Raw genomic sequence first — 22,825 nt, 5'->3', positions numbered from 1 at the left:
AAACCTCACACTTACACTGCACATCTAATTGTGATTTTGTTTATACAATTAAGAGTATGCTGTGTAATTTTGAATTTTGTAAATTGTAGTGAACAAGATACACATATTGTGCATGTGTGTAAATCATGAAAATTAACATGTGATGAAAAATGTGACAGTGTCAGACCACTAAGGAAGGACTGAAACAGGAATACCCGAGGCTTCATCTTTCTGAAGATGTATTATTAAATACGAAAGTATTTAATTAAGGAAATTCTTGTTTTAATCCTTCCTTCGTGGTCTGACTGTCACTGAGCATATATTTAAGTTTATTAAAGTTGATTTATAAGGCCTTTGATACTACTACAATAACTACTTGTTTTCTCTTACATTCCGTTTCTTACTCCTATTATTACCCCACTTTATTACACCTTACCTTCCATACCTTTAACCTTGCTCATATCTTCCTCTAAGATTTCCATCTCTTGTACACTTGTACAGTTGAATACACACTTTCTAACGGTAGGTAGTAACCGAGTGATTGTAACCTATCCACTGCTGCCCACTGGATTGGGGGCAGTGTGCAGGAAAAACATATAAATTGTGACACCAAGCCACTAACATGTGGAGAGCTAATTTAGAAACTGTACTTTTGGTCGGTCTTGAGCCCACTGTTGATGTGATGATGTACATTGAATTTTGGAATTAGCTCATCAAGATTGTAACTTGCTTAGCTAAATGAATTGTGGGGCCCCCAAGCCCATTATGTGTCTCTGTAAACCTTTCCACTACCACCCAGAGGATGGGTATGGTGTGCATAATTAATAAATGAAAAGAAAGTTAGTTTAGTTTAAGTCGAAAGTTTGTTTCGCTATTTCTAGGGTTTGGTTGGTGTTTCTTATGGTAGCTCTCACTTTTTTGTGTAATTTTTAATGACTGATGGGTTCTAACTACTAGGTCCTTTTCTTCTTCAATCTGTCGCATGGTTTTTAGTTTAGTTCATTTATTATGCAACCCATACCCATCTTGTGGGCAGTAGTGGAAAGGGTTACAGAGGCACATAATGGGCTCAGGGACTGAACCTGCGCATGGTAGTGATGTTATGATAGTTGTGATGTGCATCGTGCACTGTTATGCCTCTACACGCAAGGTCTTGTTTTTTAAGTCTTCCAACCATTTGTCGAGTTCATGTGTATGTACAAGGCCTCGTGTCATTTTCACCTACTTTTCCAGAGATCTTGGTGTCATTTGCAGTGTTTTATAATGTGAATTATAATACTGTACGGTATTCTCATCTATATCACTGATTGATATGACCAAAAGGATTGGTCCTAATAATATTCACTCGTCTATCAAAATCTCATGGTATTGCACTGTTTTTTTAAACTACTGAACATTTTTTATTAGTAGTCTATGGCCTTCATCACTAAGTATCACAATATTTTAAGTCATTTCATAAATGTAGCAATTCAAATATATTAGCCGCCTTAATGTTTTACATGAAGTGTTACCCCATTGAACAGGTAATTACCTAATTATAAGTTATGCCTAAAATGCTGTGTGTATTTGTGACTATATAATTTATATTGGTGTATACTGGCAGCAGGTTTTCTTTTAAACATGTCTCGTTGAATATGACCGCATATTCTGTATTTACTATCTTCTGATTTAGAGCTTCTATCCCTCTAACTATTTATAAATAGTTAGAGGGATAGAAGCCCTATATCAGAAGATAGTAAATACAGAATATGTGGTCATATTCAATGAGACACAATTTATAGTGTACCTATAAATACTCCACTGTGTCAGGCTTTCAAATAGATGTACTTTATATACTGTAAATAAAAATTATTATTATTAACAGATCAAGCCACAGCATCACAAATACTGTATGTATATATATATATATATATATATATATATATATATATATAAGGGATACAACCTACCAATCATGTGCTCCAGGACAATATTCCATCCAATGACAAATGCCCAGAACTCTCCAATGGTGACGTAGGTGTACACATACGCAGACCCTGCCTTGGGTACTCTGGCCCCAAACTCTGCATAGCAGAGAGCAGACAGAAAGGAAGCAAACCCTGCCAGAAGGAACGAGAGGATAATGGCTGGGCCAGCGGTGTCCTTAGCCACTGTCCCAGTCAGAACATATATTCCTGCCCCCACCATGTGCCCAATTCCTGAGGAGAAAAAACTATTTGTTAGTGACAAACCCTCATGTCATTTAACTATTAAGCTGTTCATGAATAATACATAAATCATTCAAGTTTACTAAATTCTAATAACTATATGGAAGAAAGTGTAAATTTTATAATGTCAAAACTTGCAAGAATACCTGTTGGCGTGAAAGTTTATTATGAACAAACCTAAGAGTGTAATGTCGAGGGTGGACAGGCACCTATTGAGAGGTGTCTCCATGGCATCGGTAGACACCTTTTTAGTCCTGGACATGCGGTCCCAAGTGCCGCTCCATCCCTCCACCAGCAGTCTCTGCCTTAGCCCCGTCATCGTCTCTCCGTCGCCCCCACCTGCCTTGCTACTTCCACCTGTACCAGGAAGAAGTAAGAACGTAAGAAAACAGTTTGGGAAGGGGACCCCAAGGGACCCATTTGGGGAGGGGGACCCAAAAGGAACCAATTTATTTATTTTTATTTTTTTATTTATATATACATACAAAAAGGCACATTGGGTTTATGAGAGTACTGTACATAGCATTGATTTTTTACAGTCTTGTAAATCCTCAAAGCTTGTTAAGCCCCTAACATGCATAGCATTTTGAGCAGGTCCCTTACTCAAACATAATTTGAAGTAGGTAATTTTTAGCAATATTGAAAAATGTTAGCAGGTACATTCAAGAAAATTTGAAGATTAGTAGGTACATTATAGCAAAATTTGAGGATTATCAACAGGTAAATTGTAGCATAATTTAAGGATTATTTGGGGAGGGGCCCCCCTTCCCCAGGGGTACCAATTCGGGAAGAGGGAGCCCCCAAGGGGAACCAATTCAGGGAGGGGGGGGGGGGGGGCAGGAAAACCAATTCGGGGAGGAGGGCCCCAAGGAAACCATCCCAAAAACAACCACCACCTCAACAACAGCAACACCCACCACCTCAGCAACAACAACAACCACCACCTCAACAACAGCAACACCCACCACCTCAGCAACAACAACAACCACCACCTCAACAACAACAACAACCACCACCTCAGGAACAACAACAACCACCACCTCAGCAACAACAACAACCACCACCTCAACAACAACAACAACCACCACCTCAGCAACAACAACAACCACCACCTCAGCAACAACAACAACCACCACCTCAACAACAACAACAACCACCACCTCAGCAACAACAACAACCACCACCTCAGCAACAACAACAACCACCACCTCAGGAACAACCACCACCACCTCAGCAACAACAACAACCACCACCTCAACAACAACAACAACCACCACCTCAGGAACAGCAACAACCACCACCTCAGCAACAACCACCACCACCTCAGCAACAACAACAACCACCACCTCAGCAACAACAACAACCACCACCTCAGCAACAACAACAACCACCACCTCAGGAACAACAACAACCACCACCTCAGGAACAGCAACAACCACCACCTCAACAACAACAACAACCACCACCTCAACAACAGCAACCACCACCTCAACAACAGCAACAACCACCACCTCAACAACAACAACAACCACCACCTCAGCAACAACAACAACCACCACCTCAGGAACAACAACCACCACCACCTCAGCAACAACAACCACCACCACCTCAGGAACAACAACCACCACCTCAACAACAGCAACAACCACCACCACCTCAGCAACAACAACAACCACCACCTCAGCAACAACAACAACCACCTCAACAACAGCAACCACCACCTCAACAACAGCAACAACCACCACCTCAGCAACAGCAACAACCACCACCTCAACAACAGCAACAACCACCACCTCAGCAACAACAACAACCACCACCTCAGCAACAACCACCACCTCAGGAACAACAACAACCACCTCAACAACAGCAACAACCACCACCTCAACAACAACAACAACCACCACCTCAACAACAGCAACAACCACCACCTCAACAACAGCAACAACCACCACCTCAGCAACAACAACAACCACCACCTCAGCAACAACCACCACCTCAACAACAACCACCACCTCAACAACAACAACCACCACCTCAACAACAACAACAACAACCTCCTCAACAACAACAACAACAACAACAACCACCTCCTCAACAACAACAACCTCCTCAACAACAACAACAACAACAACCACCTCCTCAACAACAACAACCACCACCTCAACAACAACAACAACAACCTCAACAACAACAACAACAACAACCTCCTCAACAACAACAACAACAACAACCACCTCCTCAACAACAACAACAACAACCACCTCCTCAACAACAACCACCTCCTCAACAACAACAACAACAACCTCTTCAACAACAACAACAACAACAACAACCACCACCTCAACAACAACAACAACAACCTCCTCAACAACAACAACAACAACCACCTCCTCAACAACAACAACCTCCTCAACAACAACAACAACAACAACCACCTCCTCAACAACAACAACCACCACCTCCTCAACAACAACAACCTCCTCAACAACAACAACAACAACAACCACCTCCTCAACAACAACAACCACCACCTCAACAACAACAACCACCACCTCCTCAACAACAACAACAACTTCAACAACAACAACAACAACCTCCTCAACAACAACAACAACAACCACCACCTCAACAACAACAACCTCAACAACAACCACAACAACAACAACAACAACAACTTCAACAACAACAACAACAACCACCACCTCAACAACAACAACAACCTCAACAACAACAACAACTTCAACAACAACAACAACTTCAACAACAACCACCTCAACAACAACAACAACAACAACAACCACCTCAACAACAACAACCTCCTTAACAACAACAACAACAACCTCCTCAACAACAACAACCACCACCTCAACAACAACAACAACCACCACCTCAACAACAACAACAACCACCTCAACAACAACAACAACCTCCTCCTCAACAACAACAACAACAACAACCACCTCAACAACAACAACAACCTCCTCAACAACAACAACAACAACCTCAACAACAACAACAACAACCTCAACAACAACAACAACAACAACAACCACCTCCTCAACAACAACAACTTCAACAACAACAACAACCTCCTCAACAACAACAACAACAACCACCACCTCAACAACAACAACCTCAACAACAACCACAACAACAACAGCAACAACTTCAACAACAACAACAACAACCACCACCTCAACAACAACAACCACCTCAACAACAACAACCTCCTTAACAACAACAACAACCCCCACCTCAACAACAACAACCTCCTTAACAACAACAACCACCTCAACAACAACAACAACAACAACAACCACCTCAACAACAACAACCTCCTTAACAACAACAACAACAACAACAACCACCTCAACAACAACAACCTCCTTAACAACAACAACCACCTCAACAACAACAACCTCCTTAACAACAACAACAACCCCCACCTCAACAACAACAACCTCCTTAACAACAACAACCACCTCAACAACAACAACCTCCTTAACAACAACAACAACAACAACCTCAATAACAACATCAACAACCACCAACAACCACCACAACCATCTCAACAACAACAACCACCACCACCATCAACCTCCGCCGCCCCACCGAGACCTTCTACTCTCTCAACCTCCACCACCACCTTCCCCCCTCAACCTTCCCCCCCCCTCAACTTCCTGAACCTTCAACAACCTCAACCTCCTTTCACTTTGCTTCTCTTATTTTAGGTGATCGGAAATATTGCATTAGAATCTTCTATCTTGAGATGATTTCGGGGCTTAGTGTCCCCGCGGCCCGGTCCTCGACCAGGCCGCCTTTTTGTTACACCCCCCCCCAGGAAGCAGCCCGTAGCAGCTGCCTAACTCCCAGGTACCTATTTAGTGCTAGGTAACAGGGGCATCAGGGTGAAAGAAACATTTTGCCCATTTGTCTCCGCCTCCACCGGGAGTCGAACCCGGAACCTCAGGACAGCGAATGTGAAGCGCTGTCCACCCAGCTGTCAGGCGCTGGAATTATTACACACAGAAATCACAATTGCGTGATGCATCAAATGAACAAATCCACAAGGGCGTGACGAGGATTCGAACCTGCGTCCGAGAGCATCCCAGACGTTGCCTTAATCGACTAAGCTACGACATGGTCAAGAGGAGTTGAAACCGAAGTTCTACTGAACTTACTGGATCCTGCAGCCTCTCCGAGGCACAAACCAGGGTTTTACACAACTCCCCCCATGCACTCGAGCTATGTCAATACGCAGTTCTCCCTCTTCGCCCTTACTTCATTACACACAGAAATCACAATTGCGTGATACATCAAATAACATAAGAACAAAGGCAACTGCAGAAGGCCTATTGGCCCATACGAGGCAGCTCCTATTTATAACCACCCAATCCCACTCATATACTTGTCCAACCCACGCTTGAAACAATCGAGGGACCCCACCTCCAGCACGTTACGCGGTAATTGGTTCCACAAATCAACAACCCTGTTACTGAAGATGAACACAAATCCACGAGGGCGAAGAGGGAGAACGGCCTATTGACATAGCTCGAGTGCAGGGGGGAGTTGTGTAAAACCCTAGTTTGTGCCTCGGAGAGGCTGCAGGATCCAACAAGTTCAGTAGAACTTCGGTTTCAACTCCTTTTGACCATGTCGTAGCTCAGTGGATTAAGGCAGCGTCTGGGATGCTCTCGGACGCAGGTTCGAATCCTCGTCACGGCCCTTGTGGATTTGTTCGCCGGAATTATCTTACCAGATAATTCAGCCTAACACTTGAGGGTTCATGTCCCAAGGCGTTTCTACGAGTTGGTTCGTCTTCCCAGATTAAGTGTCAAAAAGCACTTTATATTGTTGCTGAGGAAAGGCTGGTGTACAAGAGAAGCTGCGATAACTGGGGAAACTCTGTATAAGAACAACTCGCGGAAGTCACCTCCATCCATAACGTCCATGCCAGATACGAATAAATGTGAACATCTGCTAAAAAAAGAAACTTGTACAACAAGGCTCGAACATAAGAACTAGCTAAACTTCACTTTCCCACAGTCACTACTAGGAATGCAAGACACGCATCCTTGCATGGGATGATCAAGACTAACAGCTGTGCATAATGCAGACGCTACAAGCATGCTTGGGCTTAACCACACGCTCGAGTTAGCCATAGATTTAGATTTTTTATAGGATAGACTCTCACTATGACCACGCTTAACGTTGGGGCTCTAAGCCACCAAACCTTTAATAATTAACGGTAATATGTCTGTTTCTATATTAAGTATGTAGATAGTCCTTTAATGTCTTGGCAGCTCCTGCGACGGTGCTAGAACCATGTGTATTGGCATTTGCCTTTCTATTGGATAATTTCAGCAACGTGGAGAGGGGGGGGGGGGACCTGCTGCATGGGTAACAGCTTCTCCTCCATATTTACCTACCCAGGCTTTGTGCCCTGGAGGATTGACAACCAGGGCGCAACTCCATATAGTCTCCCGAGACTAAAGGATGCCTACTACTAGTCATTTAATAATTAACGATAATATGTCTGTTTCTATATTAAGTGTGTGGATGGTAACTGCAAAAATAGGCCAATGAAAACAATACCAAAACTTGTAATAAAACTTGACGTCAATTGTTGTTTACTGAAACACTCTCCCTTTCTCGAGAGCAGGAAGCCAGGCTCACACTGCTGTTGGTTTACACACCGAACAAAACTTTTATATTTTTGGCTATGAAGCTGTTTCGCAGACAAGAGCCAAGAAATTGTCCGAGTAATGATGGACGCTACTTGGGCAGAAGCATATTACGGAGAACTCTACGTCTGTCGTAGGCATCTACTGACTTTCCACAGGCTTCACCCCACAACACGTGCCAAACTTCCCGCCTATTTAACGCCTAGGTGGTACACAATCATTGCCTGTGCTACCTCGATCAAGTGGAAGGAAACACGTTTATGTCATTTCCGGGATTGAACCTGCTCCCTCGATTGTCAGCCGACGACGAAGCCCACTATGAATTATTATGCTACACGATCCATTAATTATCTGCAAAATGAGAAAACTAGTGCGTGACCAAGGTGGAGCAGACGGAAATATGTCTGGAAGATCTTATCAAGGTTGACACGCTCGAGCTCCTGTCCCCGCCCCCACCTCAGTTCCCAGTAGCTGCTCACAAAAAATTAATTATTAATATACATTACAAAATAGAGACGTGCTTGTATGCGGCGGTGCGTGTGACCACGACACACGTATTAGCAAGCACACAACAGGAAGCACTAGATCATTAAATATCACCTTAACCCCGCTCTCACCGTCACACATTCACCAACAGCAGCACATCAACACAAGCTGTGGTCACCTGCAACACTGTCTTACCGCTGGTAAGACTCACCACCAACACACCCCAGGAACACTGTCTTACCGCTGGCTGGCAGGAGACTCACCGCCCAGGAGGCATGTAGCCTCGTACATGGCCGCCTCTGGGATGACTAGCAGCCGAAGATGCAGCTCAAACCAGTAATTAACCAGGGCCGAGGACGCCAGGCCAGTCTCCAGCACACCAATGGCTGTTAATACCACACGGGTAATACAAAATCAATCATTATACTCTAAGCCAAAGCTAGTTATGACTAGCCAAGTGCTCAGTCAGTATTTACACCATCCACGACGACAGGCAGTTAATATTAATTTCTCATTGCGCACTTTAATACCAACCTGGTAGAACCTTACCACCACCATTGAGGTCGACAAAAGCAGCAGGTGCATGGAGAAGTTGGTTTCATACACGCACTATTCCCCAGCGGCCCGATTCCTACCAGATTTTGATTTTTTTTTTGAAAGATTAATTTAAGCATACACCCGAAAATAATTTCTGGTTTTCAACACACAAAATCTAGGGTTTAGACATGACAGTTTGAGAGCATTTTGTTATAATTTGTCTTGGCAATACAGGTAGAAACTTCGTATGGACAACCCACTATTAACGCCAACGGGGGTACGGTGATATCGTAGTTTTGACTGTCAAAATAGTATATCAATCTGTTCTCTTTATAATACGTCGCATTATAACATACTTTACCCAGGGCCAAACACTGATGCACAAGAAAATGCCAGAGATGAGCGAACTTGACAATGTCCCGTTTTCTGTTTGTGGGTCTTTGTGTTTGTTTTGGTCAGGTCAGGTCAGGTCAGGTCAGGTCAGGTCAGGTCAGGTCAGGTCAGGTCACTGTAGTACAACAGCTTATCGACGGTGGTAGCGCTCGCGAGAACGGGGCTGATATATAAAGTTAGTTTGGGTTGTGTTAGAATACGATTGACTAGTTTGGGTTAAATTTAATGGGACTTCAAATTAGTACTACTAAAACCTGTCTTCAGATCTTCATGTGTAAAAAAAATAGTTTGTGTAGCCACCCTCACACTACACAACACTGCCCTCCAACACGTACGAGAACAAAGACCTTGGCATGCACTTCGACTCGCCCTCACTTACCTGGAAAGTACACATTCAATATCCACGACTCGCCATACTTAAAGCCCTCACTGGCACCACCTGAGGAGCACACCATCAAATTTTGCTTCATTTCTATACAACCAACATTCGCAGCCAATTAGACTGTTGTTGTCAGGAATATGCGTCGGTTACGTCTACTAACCTTCAGTCTTGAGGTCATGCAAAATAATGCGTTTCACTCCTATCCTCTACCTTCAGGGGAAAACGGGCCTCACCAGCTTAGCCACCAGACGAGACAATGTTTGCCAACTGTTCGTCACTGTACCACTGCTCACCAGACGAACACTGCACCACTGCTCACCAGACGCGCCCATACAGATAAAACATTAACCCAACAGTTAACCCACATAACCCCCGCTTCCCCAACAATCACTCACAACTTTTCCTGACACTGGCCACAAATAACCTCAATATAGACCACCTCACTTTACTCCAAAACTCTGAAACTCGACTTACTACTCCCCCCCCCCACTCCTATACCACCTTGGCTTTATACAACTCTTAAAATACCAATACAACTGGAAGACATTCCAAACTCTGCACCAAACTCAGCCTTAGACTCAAGTCTTTGTTTCAAGAATGAAAAATTGCTACCCAAATACCACAGCGATTTACACAGATGGATCTCAAATCCTCCTAAGCATGTGTGTACAAACAACATAACAGGAAGGGACAAACCAATGCTTTGTGCGCGGATTTGGAAAGTTTTACTTCTAAATCTAAATCTACCTTATAGGTCCGCTAACCTGGGCACTTATTTTATGGTGGACAGATCGAAAATTTGTATTCAGAATCTGTCAATCTTAAGATATGTACATGCTGACTTTCGGGAAGAGGTTTGTATGTTTCGCAATATACATGCGCGCGCTGGACGAGGGCAATAACTAGACAGCTGTACCTCCCTGAAATGGTTCTCCTAAATTTACGAGGGAAAAGGATGATTCATCACCTCCCTGCCCCTTCCCCCTCCGAACCTTGCTGATGCCTATTGGCTTGTCTCCCTCAACCCTCAGACGTGACTCAAATTTGCATGCAAGAGATAGGAGCGCATCAATAGTTTCTTGATGCACTACCACTGCTCTTCCTGCGACAGTCACCCCCCCCCCCCACCCCCTGATTGGATTGATCGGTCACCTGAATGGTTGATCAGTCCAGAAACCAGGAGGCCTGGTCGACGACCGGGCCGCGGGGACGCTGAGCCCCGGAAGCACCTCAAGGTAAAGGTACCCCCCCCCCCCCCGTCCTGTTTATACCTCCACTGATGCAGTTGCTGGTTTTATACAACAAGTTACAATATATATTCAGGCTTCCTTTAGCTGCTGCTGGAGTTCCTCGGTATTCCGGCTGCTCCTGCTATTTTTGTTCATCCTAAGATTAGGTATAAAATTGAAGGTGACCTATTTGAAGGTACAATAACACTTTAATATCAAAATTAAAATGGAAAATCTAAATTTAGATCGTCTATATGTAAATTAATCTCTGGTGTACAAATACAGTACACGAGAGATAAGAGAACACAACTCCAGGATGTAAGCAAGCGCCCAGTGTGTACACACCGGGAGATGTGTTAGTTTAGTTCATTATGTATCACATGACTCCGAGTGGTAGTGGGCCCCCCATGCTCATCCTCCGAGTTAGTTTAGTTCATTTATTATGCACCCCATACCCATCTTGTGGGCGGTAGTGGAGAGGGTTACAGAGGCACATAATGGGCTCAGGGACTGAACCCTACAGTTCAACCCTACAGTTAATTGCCCGAAACGCATTGCGTAATAGTGGCTTTAGGCATTGTATGTACTAGCTCTATCTATATATCAATCCATTAATGTAACATCACTTGTATGTATGTACCTTACCTGAATAAACATATTTATTTATTTATTTATTTCATTTAGCTAAGCTAGTTACAGTCTTGATGAGCTAGTTACAAAATTCAGTATAAGTCGTCACATCTTCAATGGGTTCGAGATCGATCACAAGTACAGTTTCTAAATTAAGCCACTGACATGTGTGGAGAGCTATCCTGCGAGTGGTAATGGAAAATTTATTTTCTTTCAGACACCTGTTATTGGCTTCCCACCTTTGAGAAGGTGGGAAGGCAATAACCTTCCCACTAGTCGGAATCTACAACATTTCTCACTTTTCCACCCTCATTACAATTGATTGAATTCTAACAACCATTTGTTTGGACACTTCTGGAGTTTGTCATGGTTATCATGTAAGTTTTAGTACTCCTCATCGACTCCTACACTCATCAGCTGTGCATCGTTTGCTGACAATGAAATGTACGAGCTCACTCCCTCCTGTAGGTCATTCACGAAAATTAGGAACAGTAATGGTCTTACGACCGAGCCTTGAGGGAGAACTTTTTACATTCTTCCAGCACGAAGCCGCCTCTCTCTCTCTCTGTGACAGTGTTCTGTCCACCAGGTACTCCCTTGCCCAGTTCAATGTTTTCCCAGTTATTCCTACTTGCTAATCTATCCGTACACCACCCTGACATGAACAGAATTAAATGCTTTTTGACAATCTGAGAAAGTACAGTCTACATAGCCTTCCATTTCTCATTTTATTTTAGTAACCTTATAATAGAACGCAAGTTTATCAGGCATGACTTTCCTTCCTAAATCCAAGCTGCCCTTCCTCACTAAGTTTGTCCTCTCCAGCTGCTGCATTACTCCCAACCTGATTACTTCCCCAACGCTTCACACGGCATACTTATTATTATTATTATTAACATTTTATTGACAAAATTAATTACAAGCATACGTGTCTGTGACACTAGTCTGGAATGCGGCGACCCTTCCTTCTATTTGTTAAATATCGGTACTACATTGGTCTTTTTCCTGAATCCTGGGAAATTTCCTGCCAAGTATTTCATTGAAATTTTAAGCTAACGGGCGATAGAGTACCTCTGTGGCCTCCTTCAACAGCCATGGTTAATATCTATCAAGTCTAGTCCCGTTCACTTTGTCGCATCTAGTTGCTCCAGACGTTTGTTTACCTCTTCTGCGGTGAGGGCGGGTCTGCTACTCCCTGAGAAGCAGACGAGGAGTCACAATAACGTGGCTGAAGTATGTTGACCAGACCACACACTAGAAGGTGAAGGGACGACGACGTTTCGGTCCGTCCTGGACCATTCTCAAGTCGATTGTGCTCCCAGAGAAGTTCAACTGGTGCTTACATTCAGTTTAACGTTTCCCCTGGTGTAGTATTATCCTCTTTTGCTATCGTATTACAGGCACCTGCCCGAAGGTGCCCGGCATGTGTCTAATATTCAACACATGAACATTTACTGTAACATGTAGCAGGTGAAGGAAAGGGAACTATCAGGGGGAAAGGGCCAAGCCATTACGACTATATTGCACTGGGAAAGGGGTTAGGATAAGGATTAATACATTTCTGAGCAATGGAGCGTGAGTTGAACACCTGTGGATGAGCGAGAGTTAGGCATGTAGCCAGGTGTTGTCTGTGTGTGGTCAGGTGTTGTGTTGTGTGTGTGTGTGTGTGTGTGTGTGTGTGTGTGTGTGTGTGTGTGTGTGTGTGTGTGTGTGTGTGTGTGTGTGTGTGTGTGTGGGGCCAGGTGTGTGTGTGTGTGTGTGTGTGGGGCCAGGTGTGTGTGTGTGTGTGTATGTGTGTGGGGCCAGGTGTGTGTGTGTGTGTGTGTGTGTGTGTGTGTGTGTGTGGGGCCAGGTGTGTGTGTGTGTGTGGGGGGGGGGCCAGGTGTGTGTGTGGGGGGGCCAGGAGTATGTGTGGGGGGGCCAGGTGTGTGTGGGGGGGTCAGGTGTGTGTGTGTGTGGGGGGGGGGGGGGGCCAGGTGTGTGTGTGTGTGGGGCCAGGTGTGTGTGTGTGTGTGGGGCCAGGTGTGTGTGTGTGTGGGGGGGGGGTCAGGTGTGTGTGTGTGGGGGGGGGCAGGTGTGTGTGTGTGTGTGGGGGGGGGGCAGGTGTGTGTGTGTGTGGGGGGGCAGGTGTGTGTGGGAGGGGGGCCAGGTGTGTGTGTGGGGGGGGCCAGGTGTGTGTGTGGGGGGGCCAGGTGTGTGTGTGTGTGTGTGTGTGTGTGTGTGTGTGTGTGTGTGTGTGTGTGTGTGTGTGTGTGTGTGTGTGTGCGTGCGTGTTTGTGTGTGTGTACGGGGATAGCAGCACATGTAGGGGAGGAGATGTATGGTGAGTGGGAAGCTAGCAGAGGGGAAGTAGTTAGTTGCACTTACTGACACATTACACCGTCCAGCACATGTACCGGATGTGTGTATGTCATATATTTAAACAATCTTGTCTCATTCATACAGCAGTGAAGCGTGTCAAAGACTTAGCTAGTACGACTTGACTAACTTGCAGGTTAACATTGCCACTCAACTCTTTAAAAGATAAAAGTAGTGTTATTTATACTGTCATTCACAGAGTGAACTCCCGACATTGAACACGCACAGTAGTAGCATACAGAAAATTGTCAACATTCTAGTGAATGATGTAGCTGTAAAAAAATATATATTTGAGATTAAATTCCTTTAGATACTAACGCATTTGGCAAATTAAAGCATGATACGGTTGGCACAGTTGAAAAGATTGCTTGTAACAGACCAACACAAATTAATATAGGTGTTGCATTACCACTAACAAAGAATACAATACTCAATGTCTAATTAATATCTTGTTGACTTAACATTCACATAAACCTGAAATGTGCAGCATTAAACATTATGATGAATACAGAGAGAAGACGTTTATATTCGGAACTAACAGAGCAAGAGCTCGGCAATGTGATGTTATAGTAGCCAGGATACGCCAGAGATACAGAAGTATCTGATACTTTTATCAAAACTCCAATGTCAAATACACCATGTGTCGACTTTGTGAAAGGGAAAAACATGCACACCCTTCAACAATATTTTATAGAATGTCTCATATTAACAAACTTCCACCTTCCCCCTTATGGGTTGATATGCTGGTTTCTGTAAATACTTCTTGAGGTTATCTTGAGATGATTTCGGGGCTTTTTTTTTTTAGTGTCCCCGCGGCCCGGTCCTCGACCAGGCCTCCACCCCCAGGAAGCAGCCCGTGACAGCTGACTAACACCCAGGTACCTATTTACTGCTAGGTAACAGGGGCATTCAGGGTGAAAGAAACTTTGCCCATTGTTTCTCGCCGGCGCCTGGGATCGAACCCAGGACCACAGGATCACAAGTCCAGTGTGCTGTCCGCTCGGCCGACCGGCTCCTTACTGACTACTGGAACACTGGATATACTGGACTAACTCATGATTGATGATTGGTCGTGTAATGCATCAATTGTAATGCATCATTACAACTTGAGCTTGTAAAAGCACTTAAATTACCTGCGGTTGAATGCTCATCAACTCACTATGTTAGTGATGTATTTAGCATTTATGCGGCTCTAACCCGGCCTATAGAGGACAGACAAAAAAAAATGTATTTGCTGGTTAGCATTATAAAGTATATGGTCACATCTGTGGTAAACTAGACAATCTCATTCATTATGGACAAGAAGGGGGGGTGGGTGGCCGAAGGAAGAAATACCAAGAATTAATCTTAAGACTGGATGGAAGTAACAGTTGAGCAGGTAAGTTGCAGACTCTGCATCATGGGAGGTCATGTTCTGGACCACTACCAGAGACACTCAACCCATTTGAGACATTAGAAATATGTGTAGCACAAATCCCGCATGGTTCGAGTTAGTGAAAAACTTTTTATCAAATATAGATACTGTCCGCAAAAAGTTGCCCCACTTTGCACCCACAAGATAACGAACACTCTAGATCTTAATCCTTTGACAGTTTATTAACTGGGGACGGTTAGTTAGTTAGACACATGATTAGATAAACAACCTAGCGGGGTATCTTCCTATACCACGGTGCTGAGAATCATGCTATGTGATATGTTGACTCACACGCTGACGATCCCAGGCAAATAAAAATAAAAAATCACATTTAAACAAATCATTACCGTTCCATTATTCGTTCCTATCATTCCTACCACTAACCGTAAGGGTGCCACAGGGCAGCATCCTAGGACCTCTCCTATTTCTTATATACATCAATGATCTGCCTAATGTCTCTAACATGCTTAAACCTATATTGTTTGCTGATGATACTACCCTAATATACTCTGACTCCAACCCACATACATTAAATAATGTTATAAAAAATGAACTAAAAAAAGTCCACTTATGGATGTCAAACAACTCACACTAAACATAGAAAAGACCTGCTACATCTTATTTGGAAGCAAATCAACAAATGCAATTCAGCTTCAGATAAATAATGTAAACATTAGCAATAAAAATGATGGAAAGTTCCTTGGCCTATACTTAGACAAGAGACTCAACTTCAGCACCCACATACAACACACAGCTAATAACGTCTCTAAAACAGTTAGTATACTCTCTAAGATCAGATATTATGTACCCTACTCTGCTCTCCTCTCACTCTATTATGCATTTATCTATCTTTATCTTACTTATGGTATCTGTGCTTGGGGTTCAACCTCTGCAAACTACCTCAAGCCCATCATCACCCAGCAAAAATCTGCTATCAGGACAATAACAAACTCTGCTTTCAGACAACACACAGCTCCCCTGTTTAAAACCCTAAACATGCTAAACAAATTCACTCCATACATTCTCTTGTGTAAATTACATTTATAAAACCCTTTTCTTAAGTGCAAACCCTGTTCTGAAACTCTTCCTGGACAGATGTAATAGAACACATACTCACCACACCAGACATAAATATCTCTTTGATATCCCCCAGAGTCAAACTATATCTGTGTAAACACTATGCAAATATAGGGACCTAATCTATGGAACTCACTCTCTAATAAATTGAAAAGCTGTCCAACTTTTGCCTTATTCAAAAATAAGACCAAAAAGTACCTCATTTCACCTTCATAGTTTCCTACCTTGTGCTTTAACTCACACTGTGCCTAGTGCTACCCAATCCCCCAATATTTGTACCCAAGCCATATTACTTTATCATTGTAATTTTAGATATCATCTGATATCATGGTTATTTTGATTGCATATTTTACTGCATTATTCCTTGAAATGATCCTCACATTGTGCTTCACTGAACCAATGTATAACCCTGAAATGTCATCCTAATGTACCTAGTAATCCTTGTTCATTATTGTGTATTATTCTAAACATTTTTTTGTGTCAAATTTCTTACAATGTACCTGTAAACATTTTTTGTCAATTTTACTTAAAATTATCTGTTAGTTTAAGGACTTGCCCAAAACGCTATGCGTGCTAGTTGCTTTACAAGAATGTAAAATCAACTTAATTTCTATGTTCTCTCTTAACCCCCAATGTACCTTCTTGTAAATAAATAATAAATTACACATCTGGGAATAGGTCAGTAGGACTAGGAAGGTAAGAGTGGGGGGGGGGGGTGAGTGAATGTGGGTGGGGGGTGAAGCTTGAGTAAGTGAGTGAGTGAGAGTGAGTGAGTGAGGGTGAGGGGTGGGTGTGTGTGTTGGTATAACCCAGAGGGTGGTCGTCAGGTGTAGTGTGTCACTCCAGGAAACACTATTGAGGTCACTGGAGAGTGACCGCAGCGCCACGCAGCTCCCGGGTCTTCCTCACATACACAATTTAACTTTAATTGCAGCTTTGCAAATGACAGCAAATTCCCCTCGTTGCAACATATTTGCAAGCTGTGTAACGGTTCCCAGTGATGGGGGACAGGAAGCCAGACGTTAAGACTTATCGATCGAGCGCCCTAAGGCCACCCAACAGGGCATCTTCCCCCCAGGATGCAACCCTCAACATCCGCCTACCTTCTTGTTAGATCAACAACGTATATCACGTTTATGAAACGTGCCCAAACGTCTCTTAATTACTACTCACGCATTAAACCCGGGACCATTTGATTGTGAGTCGACTACGCTGACCACTCTGCCACAGACCACATCAAAATTATATTTAAACTATAGGCAGCAGCGTGCAAAATTGGGGCGATTTAACATTACGTTCTTGGACTAATGAGCAGTAGCCTCAATTATAAGTTAGATGGGTTGGTCTAGATTTGTACACTAATCAAATCAAATGTTTATTTAGGTAAAGTACATGCATACAAGGGGTGATACAGATTTTGATGGATTTATAGATAGAGCTAGTACATACAATGCCTAAAGCCACTATTACGCAAAGCGTTTCGGGCAGGAAAAACACTAAAGACTAAAATTTAATACTAATTGAGATTAAAGTATAAAATGTGTTGAGAAAAATATAAAAATAAAAAAGAGGGAACATGGTAGGAAAATAGCAAAAATATAATTTGGTCACCAAACAGCATTGTTTAAAAATAACAGACATGGGTTGACATTATAGGGGTAAGGTAGGTTACAGGGAGTTAATTAGGTAGTGCTTAGTTTTTATCTTAAACTGGTTGAGAGAGGTACAGACTTTAACATGGTAGGGAAGGTCATTCCACATTCTGGGTCCCTTGATTTGTAGAGCATTTCTAGTTTGATTAAGTCGTACTCTTGGAATATCAAAACTGTATTTGTTTCTGGTGTGGTGCTCATGGGTTATGTTACAACCTTCAATGAAGCTCTTAAGGTCAGGATTGGCATTACAGTTCAGCGTTTTATATATATATATATATATATATATATATATATATATATATATATATATATATATATATATATATATATATATATATATATATATATATATATATATATTGGTGTATACTGGCAGCAGGTTTTCTTTCAAACATGTTTCATTGAATATGACCGCATATTCTGTATTTATTATTTTCTGGTTTAGGGCTTCTATCCCTCTAACTATTTTCTTAGCATCAGGGCTTAATTGAAATAGGAGTTCTAATACTCCTAGAACTCCTATTTCAATTAAGCCCTGATGCTAAGAAAATAGTTAGAGGGATAGAAGCCCTAAACCAGAAAATAATAAATACAGAATATGCGGTCATATTCAATGAAACATATATATATATATATATATATATATATATATATATATATATATATATATATATATATATATATATATATATATATATATATATATATATATATAATACACATGAGAGAATGTGCAGGGACTTAATATCTAACATATTCAGAGATTTGAGTAGGGGTACCGAGTGATGTCTGGGGCTAGAGTTGGATATTGTCCTAACAGCAGCTTTGTGTTGAGTAATTAGAGGACGTAAATAATTTTGGGTAGTAGAACCCCAAGCACAAATACCATAGTTGAGATATGGATAGATAAGGGAGTAATAGAGTGTCACCAGAGCAGGACGAGGTACATAATATCTGATCTTATAAAGAATGCCAACAGTTTTTGAAACTTTTTTTGATGTATTTAGAATGTGTCCCTGGAAATTCAGTTTTTGGTCAATGAGAACACCAAGGAATTTGCCGTCTATTTTGTTACAAATTTGGGTGTTATTTATCCTGAGATTTATTTGATTTGAGGATTTATTGCCAAACAAAACATAGAAAGTTTTGTCAATGTTAAGGGTGAGTTTGTTGGCAGTTAGCCAGTGATGGACAGTTATTTAGCTCAGTATTCACTGTGACATTTAGGGCAAGGGGGTCAGGACTGGAATAAATAAAGGTTGTGTCGTCAGCAAATAGAATTGGTTTGATGTGTTGGGAGGCATTTGGAAGGTCATGAATGTAGATGAGAAAGAGGAGGGGGCCAAGTATGCTGCCCTGAGGAACACCAATGTTGATGGGTAGGGTGGGAGAAATTGAATTATTCACAGAAACATACTGGACTAACATAATGACTAAGCAAATGGCCTTCAAATTAGACACCCTTTCCAAATCGTCATCGTGAACTTAGTAACCATGCAGAGGTTGATAGGCCTTCAAGTCCAATAGCAAAGCAACCCAATCGTGAGATCGGACTGCATAAAGTCGTAAGGTTAATGTACAACTGTACACCAAGGTAAACCTTAAATATATCAGGAGCCAACAATAAGAGCGGCGGCACAAGTTAAATTGAATATACTACTGTTAACTTTTATACTGAATATATTGGTTTGCTTTGATATGTTAACCTGAGGCATATATAGAGCTATACCACTGTCTCCACCAGTATTGTCCACACTAATGACTTCACATCTCACTAGTGGCCAATAATTGTGTGTTTTGCTCGCTAGATCACCTCCCCTCTACAGCTAGTTCATACACAGGACCATTAAGGTTAGTTCATAAACGGGACCATTATGGCTAGTTCATACACTGGACCATTAAGGCTAGTTCATACACAGGACCATTAAGGCTAGTTCATGAACGTATACATCCCCCAACACGCGCCATCAACACATCGGCTATTTGGACTATACAAGTACACTAGTATAAAACATAATGGTATGCATTCATGTATTTACTATGTGTATGCGCAGAATCGAGCTATTAACTCTTGGGCCCCGCCTTTCTAACCAATATTTTTCCTCTATTATATCTACTATACATATTTCTAACACACGCACACACGAATAATGCGTGTGTGATTGTCAATCGATCTAACTAGTTCATTGACAGTTGAGAGGCGGGATTTGAGAGGCAGTTGTAAGAGCCAAAGCTCAACTCCTGCAAGCACAACTAAGCGAGTACACATCTTGAGGAAGTAGCTGTCTAACTCCTAGGTACCTATTTACTGCTAGGTGAACAGATAAATCAGGGTGAAAGAAACGTTGCCCATTTTTTCCGCCTCGGCCGGGAATCGAACCCGGGTTCTTAGGACTACGACCCCCAGGCGCTGTATGTGTCATGGCAATCTCCACCAACGCTCCATTGGTGGAGAATGGTGGAGAATCTATTTATCCAACTCCATTACCCACACCAAAGTGCTGGTGGTGGGATAGTCACAAATTCTGGTTGTGGAATCAGCTGGTCCTCCAGACTTCCTTGGTGAACCATGTTGAGTCCGTGGTTGAATAGCTTTTGTCCTGTCGTGAAGTGACGTGAGTTGAGGCACACGTAAGGTGTTCACCAGGACACTGCTGAACACCCCCACGTGTTCACCAGGACACTGCTGAACACCCCCACACTGCCTAAACTGATATTCTCGCTACACGTGATTCCAGTTTTCTCAATCATTTCAGACCAAAATGGCCTGAGATACTTTGAGCACTGTAACCACTACATACACCCAGAAATACTGCAAGAGATATTCCTGTGCTGTGTTCAGAGTCTGCTAGTGCAGGGAAAATAGAACAGATTCGCATTTCATGATATCTCATATTCCCACTAAACTGTGCATTAGGCCGACCATACGTGAAGAATTAAACAACGTAGAACACTCATTCAGCATGGTAGGCCTAGTTGTTACAGCATGGTAGGCCTAGTTGTTACAGCATGGTAGGCCTAGTTGTTACAGCATGGTAGGCCTAGTTGTTACAGCATGGTAGGCCTAGTTGTTACAGCATGGTAGGCCTAGTTGTTACAGCATGGTAGGCCTAGTTGTTACAGCATGGTAGGCCTAGTTAGTCTCTTTGGTAGGCCTAGTTATTAGTCTCCTTGATATAATTTACTCAGCCCTTGACAAAAATGAGTTTCCAATTGGACTCTTCATTGACCTGAGAAAGGCCTTTGATACTGTTAATCAAGATTACCTCTTATGTAAACTCCATCATTATGGAATCCGAGGCCATGCACTGGACTATATCCAATCCTATCTTAGTGATAGACACCAATGTGTAGCCATCAATAATATAATCTCTCCCATTCTACCAATAACCGTTGGAGTGCCACAGGGCAGCATCTTGGGACCCCTACTATTTCTTATATAAATTAATGATCTGCCTAATGTCTCTAACATTCTGAAACCTATTTTGTTTGCTGATGATACTACCCTCATTTACTCCAACCCCAACCCACATACACTAAATGATGTTGTTAATAATGAACTAAAAAAAGTCCACTTATGGATGTCAACCAACTAACACTTAACATAGAAAAGACCTACTACATCCTATTTGGAAGCAAATCTACAAATGCAATTCAGCTTCAGATTGACAATGTAAACATTAGCAATAAAAATGATAAGTTTCTTGGCATATTCCTAGACAAGAGACTCAACTTCAGTACCCACATACAACACATAACTAAGAAAGTCTCTAAAACAGTTGGTATACTCTCCAAAATCAGATATTATGTTCCTAACTCTGCTCTCATCTCTCTATATTATGCACTAATCTATCCCTATCTCAACTATGGTATCTGTGCATGGGGTTCAACCACTGCAAACCACCTCAAGTCCATCATCACCCAGCAAAAATCTGCTATCAGAATAATATCAAATTCTGCTTTCAGACAACACACAGCCCCCTTGTTTAACTCCCTAAACATGCTAAACATAATCTCACTCCACAAATTCTCTTGTGTCAACTACATTTACAAAACCCTGTTCTTAAATGCAAATCCTTGTCTAAAACTCTTCCTGGACAGATGTAATAGGACCCATTATCACCACACCAGAAATAAATATCTCTTTGATATCCCCAGAGTTAAACTTAATCTGTGTAAACACTCTATGCAAATAAAGGGACCCAGTTTATGGAACTCACTCCCTACTGAATTGAAAAGCTGTCCAACTTTTACATCATTCAAAATCAATACTAAAAAGTACCTAATTTCATCTTCATAGTTTTTCACTTTTTGCCTTAAAATTGCACTGTATCTATTGCTACCCAATCTCCCAACCTTTATGTTCCCAATTTGAACATCTTTACCATTGTGATCATTGCTGTTTTCTTATATGTGCTGCCAATCTGTTGTATGGTGTTTATAAATCTTGTTTATCTGTATCTTTTGCTACCCAGTCTCCCAATCTTTATGTACCCAATCTGAACATCTTTACCATTGTGATCATTGCTGTCTTATATGTGCTGTCAATCTGCTGTATGGCGTCTATTAATCTTGTTTAAATTACTAATCAAGCTGTCAATGTAATCAATCAGAGCTTTAATATAACAATGTGCTTTAATATACTTACTTATCTCTCTCATCTCATTTTTCTCTTGTAATGTATCTTTATCATTTATCAATTCTGATAGAAATTACCTACGTAAAATTATCTGCTAGATTAAGGACCTGCCCGAAACGCTGCGCGTACTAGTGGCTTTACAAGAATGTAAATAC

At 42.2% G+C, this 22,825-nt stretch overlaps 1 protein-coding gene across 3 annotated transcripts in view; it reads right to left on the bottom strand.

The window, feature by feature from the left end:
- The window catches only part of LOC123774276 (cationic amino acid transporter 4), a 52,467-nt gene that overhangs the window by 14,748 nt on the left and 14,894 nt on the right, over nucleotides 1–22,825 (bottom strand). For 2 of the 3 annotated variants that reach the window (XM_045768440.2, XM_045768432.2), the window contains exons 2-3: nucleotides 2,364–2,543; nucleotides 1,929–2,177 (exon numbers count right to left, since the gene is read on the bottom strand). In XM_045768440.2, the coding sequence (XP_045624396.2) occupies nucleotides 1,929–2,177; nucleotides 2,364–2,505 (391 nt within the window). In that variant the 5' untranslated portion in view covers nucleotides 2,506–2,543. Of the gene's footprint in view, nucleotides 1–1,928; nucleotides 2,178–2,363; nucleotides 2,544–8,619; nucleotides 8,743–22,825 lie in introns of all 3 variants that reach the window. The other variant, XM_069322024.1, reaches the window with a different exon arrangement.

The sequence above is a fragment of the Procambarus clarkii genome, chromosome 10 (assembly GCF_040958095.1).
Source record: "Procambarus clarkii isolate CNS0578487 chromosome 10, FALCON_Pclarkii_2.0, whole genome shotgun sequence".
NCBI classification, from domain to species: Eukaryota; Metazoa; Arthropoda; class Malacostraca; order Decapoda; family Cambaridae; genus Procambarus; species Procambarus clarkii.
The sequence above is the reverse complement of the archived record's forward strand: the minus strand, read 5'-3'. Positions and strand labels throughout refer to the sequence as shown.